Here is an 8,859-nt window from a genome sequence, read left to right as displayed (position 1 = left end):
TGAGCGCCTCAAGGCGTACGAAAGTGTGGCGGGACCTCACATTTAAACTCATTGCGCGTACCTCTCTTCCCACCGTTTGGGCGCCCTGCCCCGGGAGTGGAAAGGAAATCCTTGGGTTCTCCCGGGCCTGCTGCGCTCGCGATGCGGACACGCTGTGGATTTTCCGCTGCGGCGGGGCCCGGCGGGAGCACGAGGCCGAGGGAGGGGCCGAGACCCAGCCCGTGGGCTGTCCTTGCCGCGGGGACCGCGGGCGGCGAGGCGGGGACCCCTCCAGCCCGCTCCCCCCAGCCTCGCTCCCAGATGTGGCCCCGCTGCAGCGGGATGGCTGTGCTGGGCTGTGAGCTTGTCTGGCAGCTTCTACTGAGCAGCTAATAGTATAACAACCCGGCTTTGATAAATCTGAACTAATTACCCCTCTTAATTAAAGTCTTTAGCAGTTGTTTCACTGTTTTGGCAAGAAAACAGGAGAGACTTGCAGTTAGAAAACACCAGAGCCCGAGATCACAGCGGAGCTGCTGATTAACACTTGAAGCATTTCAAGGACCTGGCACCCGCCACAGTTTGATTTTCACCCATGTTTCCTTCTTGAATGGAAGTATATTGGTCTATAAACACATAAACACACATAAAAACATGGAGGCGTCCTTTGCCCAGTCGTATACAAGTCAGTATATGCCTTCAGGGTGCAAACAATAGAGACCCCTCCACACGGCAAGATTTTAATGCACTGGGGGTGTATATCACACACATCTCCTGGATAGGTTGTCTCCACTTCACGGAGCGGTACAAACATATCAGCTTGCGTCTGTTACAAAACTCCACATCTTCTGTCTCTAAACTTTATCCAATTTCGTTACTTTACCAAAATTGTAACTATTTGGAGAGACTCCTGTTTGCTTTTGGTGATGTTTTTTTTTTTTTTCAGATCAAACATTAGGTGATACTAACCCAGGGTTGAACTTTTTAAAAGAAGGATGAAGGGATCAGAATCAGTGATCTCTAGCTGAATAATATATACCGAGTCCTGAAGTTTGTTGATTAAATAAGCATGTTCCAAATATTTATTTCCAACAGTCAATGAATCCATTTTCACGTGCAAGAATCAAAACTAAAATCCAAATTCATCCATAATGAGCCACCCTTATCTGATGTGTGTGTGCTCGCCAGTGTGGAATGTGCCTGTACACTCATCTATGCGTGTATATATAACATACACACGGCGTTTTGTTACCTCAGGGAAAGAGGAAATGATAATAAACAATCGGCAGGCGTCTTGAAACCGCAGAATCAACACAATGGAAATATATACAATAATAAAATTAAAATGGTGCAGCATTCCCGGGTAGGATAATACAGATCTCAATAAATACAGCAGAAATTTGTTTTAAAAAACAAAACAGACACCATCTCTCCGCCCGAGATGAACAGTCTTTCCAAATCAAAAAAAAGGAAAGAGAACAAACAAAACCCCAAAATTTTCTCATAACTGTTAGTGCCTATATAGAATATAATACACAGATACATTTAGCAGGTGCATGCAAGAGGCGAAAGGCCGGGGAACGCAGAGGCTTCTGGTCGGCGCCAACGTATGCGACCCAACATGCCCTGGGTTGTGCGACCAGCTCATATTGGGAGGTCCAGCTCGATTCTGCCGCTGCCTCAGTAGTGGGTACTCCGGCTGTGGCTGGGGAGGGACTTTGGCCTTGATCACTGGTGGCTGGAATGGAGCCCAGGCTGCAGGGGCCCAGGGGGTGGCAGCGTCGCGATGGGCGGCGGCGGCTGCAGAGCAGGAGGCTGGTCTGTTCCTGGCTCCTCAGCAGCGGTGCGGGCCAGCCCCAGGCTGCTGTCGTGTAGCTTGCGGACGTGCTTCTTGAGGTCAAAGTTCCTGCAGAAGCCCTTACCGCACGTGGGGCAGGTGAAGGGCTTCTTGTCGTTGTGGGTGTGCATATGGAATGTGAGGTTGTAAACCTGGTGGAAAGCCTTGTTGCAGATATTGCACTTGAACTGCTTCTCCCCGCTGTGGGTCAACTTGTGGTTTTTGTAATTCCCTAAAACAAATGACAGGGACGTGCATCTGAAAAGAGACCTTGACAAGGGAGGAGTGCAAGGGGCGAAGGACAACGTGGCAAGAGGAAGAGCTGCCACAACTCCGACAGCCTGTGCAGGGCTTCGCTGAATGCCGGCACTTCTCTCCCCAAGTTTATTTTTAAACCTCAACTATGAGGCCGGTCCCTCCACATTTTAGTACATATTTATTAAATCAATTATGTAAAACCAGAACAAGCGGTTGAGAAAAATACCCCCTATATAAGCGCTGCCTTTCTCTAAGATTAATGACACTTTGGGGTAGCAAGTTGGGATGGCAACACATGCGCCAGGAAACTAGCTGCACTTAAAAATAGTTTTCTAACATATCCGGGCAAGAGTAGGGTTTTCGGTAAGACTACCGTGAAAGAGAACGCCTCCCCGGTTCAATACCTTTTTGATGAAATCCTTTGCCACAGAATTCACATACAAACGGCTTGTAGCCCGCGTGTATTCGGGTATGCGTGTTTAAAGTGGAACTTCTATTAAATGCTTTGCCACACTGGTTACATTTGTGAGGTTTTTCCTAAGCGGAAGGGAGGAAAAAGCAGAGACGTTAAGGCCTTTTGCTATTAAATGGAGTCCTGCGAACTCAAAAACACAGTAATGCTCTTTCTCATGCTTTTTAGCAGAACAAAGGCAAACAATACATGGCATGTCCCGGTGTTCAGCCAGCACTTTTTAAACAAAACTTACGCTAAAGAATAAGAGTTTATCAGCCATTTTTCTACAAACCGTTCCGAGGTAAATCAGGTGAAATCGAGACGGAGGAACACACCTGGGTGTGAATGATCTTGTGCCTGCACAGGGTGCTAGCTTGCCGGAAGCCCTTTCCACACACTTTGCAAACGAAGGGTCTGGCTCCTGTGTGCACCGGCATGTGACGGGTTAAATTATAGTGCGCATTAAAGACCTTAAAGTTAAACACACGTAGAACAGGTTAGCCCAACGAGCACTTTGAAATCACACCGGGCAAAGGGAGGAGATAACCTTACAACAAATGTATACAAATAATTACAAAATAAAATAAAAAGGAAAGAAGGAAGGAAAAAAGGGAGGGAGGGAAAAAGGGAGGAAGGAGGGAGGGAGGGAAAGAGGGAAAGAGAAAGACCTCCTTTCTTCTTAATACTTGCCTTTCCACACACTTCGCAAGTGAAAACTTTGGGCTTCGTATTAGGAGAACCTCGGCTGAAGTCAGAAGTTTTGAACCCGATTTTTTCCGACAGAAGCTGGGCGCTCTCTTTCATGTAATGCTGCAACTGAGCCTGGGACAAGTCTTTGAAAGCTACTCCCGAGGGGTACTTCTCCACTGCCGGGACCACAAGTTTATTCCTTTCGGCTAAATACGTTTTGGGCTGCGGGTGCAAAGGGGAACTGAGGAAGTAAGAGGCCACCGGGTGGATGTTAACGCCGGCCGCCGGGTGACACGGGCCATCACCTCGATTCAGGTAGCACAGGGCTCCCATGGCGTGGAAGGAAGAGTGGTTGACCACACGCGGCCTTACCAGCTTGTACTGCTGCAGCGGCAGCGCGTCGCGGGCCAGGTCGCCCTTGAGACTCAGTGCGCAGTTAAGCAGGTCGCTGCAGCTGAAGGCAGGCGCTGCAGGTACCGCTGCTGGCGCCGCGGGAGCCTCCAGACTCGCCTTCCGCGGCTCGGAGCCTGTCATTCCTGCCTTGGGGCTCGTGTCGTACGCCACAGGCACGAACGGGATCATGCAGGGGATCGACGAGTTAAGATGCACAGCGTGCTTGGAGTCCCCCTTGGGCACGGCTCCCTGCAGAAAATGGGGAACCGGCAGGGCCTTGGGCTCGGGGGTGCGCGCCATGATCCGTTCGATGGAGAAGGCCAAGGGTTTGGAGGTGCTCATCACGTTGCCCCGGGCCGGAGCAGTCGCTAACATTTTGGCAGTCGCGTTGTGGCAGCTACTGTCCATGTCTGAGTCGCCAGCGTCCGTCAACCGGGGCCAAGCTACGCTGTCGATGCCTTGTTCCCTGTTTCTCAGAGACCTGTGGAGAGGGGGACGGGCACCATCACCGCCAGCCTCCTCCTCCACCTCCTCCCCTGCATCACCAGCCGAACCTGCCTGCCCAGCCCAATGGACTCCTGCCAGCCCATCGCAGAGTTCTTGGCGCACCAATGACTCGGGGACAATCACTACTTATTTCTATCAATAGCAAGTGTTGTGTCAATAACGCAGCCAAGATCTCGCCAATCGTTAACTTCCAAGAGGAGAAGGTAAACTAGATAATTGCTCAATTCGCTTCCAACAGTCAACAGGAAAACTTTTTTTTCTCTGTAGTCAGTAACTACTTTTCATTGGTGAGTGAGGTTCCCCCGCCCAGAGGAGGCGGGGGCGCTCTCCGCAGCGCCGCGCGCCCTCCCCTCCGCGCACACACTCTCCAGCACACAATTCGCTCCCTTCCACCCCTACCCCCCACCCCTTTGCTTTTTCCTCTGTCTTTTTAATTCTCAATCTGCTTAACCAGGCTTTAGAGGCCAAGCAAATCTGAGATCAATTTTCTCGTTTAGCTCTAAGTGACATCATCTAAAATCATTGTGGAAAGGCTAAATAAGGAAACGAAGTCTAATTCAGGGGCAAACGCCAGGCTATATTTATCAAACGCCAGGCTCCAGAAAGCCACCGCCAGGATGTCTGCGGCAGCGAAATCCCAGCTTTCCCGGCAAGATTCCGCGGGCCGGAGCTGGCGGGGTCTGAGCCACGCTGCCTCTTATACAGCTCTTTTTCATCCTCTAGGGCCGGGGGCTGAGTGCTCCCGGCATCCGGGAGTCCTTGCGGCCCGAACTGAGAGTGGACGATGTGGAAGACGCCAGCAGGTAACTGGCCTCCCCAAACGCCCCTGAGAATTAAAGGCCTTGGGAGGCTTGTTATGTGTTTGTGGTTTTGTAAATTCGATGATGTGACATACGCTCCATCCACAAAGTTTAGTTGGTGCAAGGAGTTAGCGGGTGTCACACCAAAAGAAACCTCAACTAGAGCCGGACCCCACCCCCGCTACACACAAACACACGCGCGCGCGCTTTTATGCGTTTCCATTGAGAGCCTCGGAAAGAGTATTTCTTTAAGTACCTGCGCTCACTAGAGCTCTTTCGCATCATTTTAAGTTCTGAATGTAGAGCGGAAAAGGGAAACAACTTATTGGTTCCCTCCCCCAACCTCCCGACTGCGGGTGTCCGCCCGTCTGCTCAAAGCGGTGGAGGCTGCAGCTAGGATGTGTGTACACCGCCCGGCGGCCAGCACCGCGAACCGCCAGCGCGCGAATCCCGGCCACAGCCACGCTTCCGCCTCCAAGAGCTCTTGGAAATCAAGCTCCTGGAACGCCCCACATCCAGGCTCCCTCCGTGTGTGGTGCCTCCGCCAAAACTCCCACGGAGGAGCGGTAGAGTTAGGGAGTGTTCCTGGAAGAGTCCAGTGGCTGCGACTCCGGCTGCGCGGGTTCTCGCCGCCTCGGCGGGCGCGGCCCGCGGCGCGCCGGGAGCAGCTGCGCGCGCCCCCCGGGTCACTCCCCCTTGCAAGCCCGCGACCTTGCGGAGCCAAGGTGTGCCGGGTCTTGGCGGGGAACTGGCGGCTGCACAGGGAGAACTCGGCGGCTGCGAACCAGTGCATGGAGACGGAGGAAGAGCGTAGAGGTGCCAGCTAGGGCCTTGCGTCCTGTACCACCCTGTGAGTGGCCGCCCGCAGCAGCCCAGGGTAGCATCTACCGGGTGAGTTACCTCCGAGTGGGTGCGTGTAGAACGTGTGGTGGCAGGTGCCAGACATCCGGCCAAGCGGGTGTGGGCGTCCTCTTCCTGCAGGAGTGAGCCCTGGAAAGGCTCGGCAGAGGGAGGCTGGATGCAAGCCGGCTACAAGCCCCGGGATTGTTGAGCCCCTGAACAATTCCACCCCAAAATGCGAAGTTGTACCCCAAAAGGAGGAAATTGACTTCAAAATATTCCCTCCTCTCTGCCTCATTGCCCAGCACTTGCTACGGGCCACTCACACCGGCTTTTCGTGAGGGCTTGCCTTGTCCCTGCCCGGAGACCCGAGAGGGGTGGACACGGAGAGAGCCAGGGCTGGACCGAATGCCCAAGACCAAAGCAGAGCAGCTGGATGGGTAACGGAGAAACCCAATTGCCGAGGAAATGGGGAAGGAGACGAAGAGTCCTATTGGAAGCTGAAAGCGGCCAAAGGGCCAGGTTGGGGAAAGGTCTGGATGCGACCGGCCTTAGTAACTAGGCCTGGAAGTGCCTCGTGTCAAGTGTCGGGGTGGCTTCGAGCTGGGAAGACAGAAGCAGCGGTAGAGAAGTGCAGAAAGAGGCGAGCGCAGAGCACAAAAGCAGAATCTGGGAAGAGGCCCTACACCCCCGACGGCACTTAGGAGCGGATCTCGGCCGGAACGCAAACAGCTAGAGTACGCCCGGGCTGAAAATTTTCTTTCCGTTTGCAGTTGGGGCCACAGAACCTGTCTCCTCCTCTGCTGATCAGACAAAGAACGCGGGACAGCTTTGCTAGGGGAAGGGGCGGGGGGTGGCGTCCCACGACAGATGGGTCTCGGTTAAGACTTTAATTGCTGCCTTTTGGGACAGATCGGGTTTCCTTTCCTACCTGCAGCTTCCCAACATCGAAAAGTTCCCCTCTTATTGCACTCCTGCAACATAAGGCCAGGTTTAAAGAAAAAAAGCACAGAAGCACGAAAACAACCTAGCTCTGGAAAGCTTTGGAGCACCCAGCTGACTTGTACAATTCATCCGCTTCCGGAGTGTTACCAGCCTTCTGGACTGAATGCCACCAGTTTGTTTTACGTTTGTCGTGTGTCTGTCCCTCTCCCCTTTTCTCCCTCCCCCACTCCCTTCTCCTTAACGCAAGAGTCTTGATTTGACCTCGGTAAATTTCTCCTTCAGGTGGACAGTGAACTAAAAAGGAAAATTACTGCCTAAGGGGTATGCATATTTTGTATAGTTAATATTTCAGCAGTTTGCTTTTCACCGGTCTTTTCGCGATTTGCGTTTTTGACAAGTGTTTGAGAGTATGGTGTCATGTGAGTAACAAATATCGCAAAGTAGCAAGTATTCACTTCCTTTAAAACATAGACCTGAGCTTCCTAATCCTAAAGACCGAGAGTTGCTTTATAAATCCAGGTGCTGATACTCCAACATTTGTTAATGAGCATTTTTCACTCATAACCTAATCTAAAATGTGTTAATTTTTAAAGGTGTCTCCATATAAATAAGGATTGTTGTAAACACAATACAAAATGTTTTTAGGAAGGCCTCCATCTGATTGTCAATTTATTCTGTATTTTTTTCCAAACACATTTGAAAAATAATAACAACAAAAACCCCACCAATAAAAGCAGAGCATATTTGGAAAAATTACAAACTTCTAAAACTTTTCAACAATGAAAAAATTGTTTATCCAAAGAATGTAAGGAAGCCTTGTTTGTTTTGTTCATGACAAAAGAGACTCAGTTCTAGTTTCTTTGGCTTTTCTTGTAGAATCCTATAATACCCCCTTTTTCATCAGAACTGATGATTAAGCGTCCCTCCCCTTTCCAACTGGGAAAGACAGTATTTATTTGCCCTACTACCTACTTAAAATCAATGTGGCGAGTTTTAAGTGTGTGCTTTATCCTGCATAAGACGTTCTGAGAGAAGCAGAGCAGTCCTTGATACAAAGAGAGTACATAAACTCTGAGTTAAGACCTTCCGAGAAAATTTCTTAAAATCTCTACTCCTCTAATCTAATTTAAAGTTCTTTTTTTCTAGGGCATCTAATTTTGATTTCAGTGCTCCCTAAATTGTGTTCTTGATATTACTGAAGAATCTGAATAATTTTCACAGGCTTTGTATTTACATCCCTAGTAAATTTACTAGTAAATGCACTAGTAAATGCACTAGTATTTACATCCCTAGTCACTAGTAAATGCAATTTCTGGTGAAGATTATTTCAATCTGATTTAAAAGGCAATATAATAGAGCCACCAGTTACCAAATAACCCATAATCTTTAATCTCTTCTTCCTTAATAAGTCACAAAATACAGTTGAATTTTTGTAAAAAAATAAAAAATGGATCGGGGAATATTATAACTTATCCAACCTTCTGCCAAATGCATTAATTCATCCATGGTCATGTTTTCAGGGTTTTCAGGCCTTTCCAACCTGCAAGACCCCCCATCTCTTCATCACAAACAACAGTCTGCTTTCTCTTTGCTTCTTATTAGTTAGTTGGAGCTAAAGGAAGGAGAGAAGATTATTATTCCGAGGCGTTCGGATTCATCCACACTTTTTCTTGTTTAACAAATAGCAACAAAGGCAATGCACCTTTTTCCTTTTAGGGGAGGAAAACATTCCTAAATTTTTCTATAGTTTTGCTCAGTCTTTGACTGGTCTTTTGTTATTTCTGGTGGTGTGTTATGGAAGTGGGGTGATGGAATGGGACACAAACAGGATGGATCTGCAAGGTTCAAGGAGTCTTGTTGGGTATTAGTTAATGAATACACAGTGAGAACTAACTTTCCAGCATTTAACAAACACACGGGTAACTAGTTCTGGTTGAAGGCTACTATTGTGTTTTCAGTAAGTGTGGTAGCAAATAAAGAAGTCTTGCTAATGTTGGATAGCATGTGAAAGGCAGTACCACAAGTCAGGAATATAGGAGGGACCCAGTTAATTCAGAGTCCTCCTTTCTTTTGGGGAAGGACAGGTAGGAGAGTGGTTTGTTGTTTGTTTCTAGACCTTTGTTGTTACTATTTCTTACACATTAGGATTTAATTTA

General features: G+C 49.1%; 1 protein-coding gene across 2 annotated transcripts; it reads right to left on the bottom strand.

The window, feature by feature from the left end:
- Window positions 1-1,030: 1,030 nt before the first annotated feature.
- On the bottom strand, window positions 1,031-4,328 carry FEZF1 (FEZ family zinc finger 1). Of its 2 annotated transcripts, XM_033099077.1 has the most exons (5): window positions 3,591-4,086; window positions 3,219-3,440; window positions 2,864-2,998; window positions 2,479-2,611; window positions 1,037-2,048 (listed from the first exon to the last, which is right to left on the bottom strand). In XM_033099077.1, exons 1-5 carry the CDS (start codon window positions 4,017-4,019, stop codon window positions 1,708-1,710), a joined length of 1,260 nt encoding a protein of 419 aa, XP_032954968.1. In that variant the 5' UTR covers window positions 4,020-4,086; the 3' UTR covers window positions 1,037-1,707. The 2 variants fall into 2 exon arrangements, with proteins under 2 accessions (XP_032954967.1, XP_032954968.1); XM_033099076.1 differs by having other exon boundaries at window positions 1,031-2,048; window positions 3,219-4,328.
- Between the last annotated feature and the right edge of the window lie 4,531 nt (window positions 4,329-8,859).

Source organism: Rhinolophus ferrumequinum, chromosome 26 (genome assembly GCF_004115265.2).
Source record: "Rhinolophus ferrumequinum isolate MPI-CBG mRhiFer1 chromosome 26, mRhiFer1_v1.p, whole genome shotgun sequence".
Lineage (NCBI taxonomy): Eukaryota > Metazoa > Chordata > Mammalia > Chiroptera > Rhinolophidae > Rhinolophus > Rhinolophus ferrumequinum.
The sequence above is the reverse complement of the archived record's forward strand: the minus strand, read 5'-3'. Positions and strand labels throughout refer to the sequence as shown.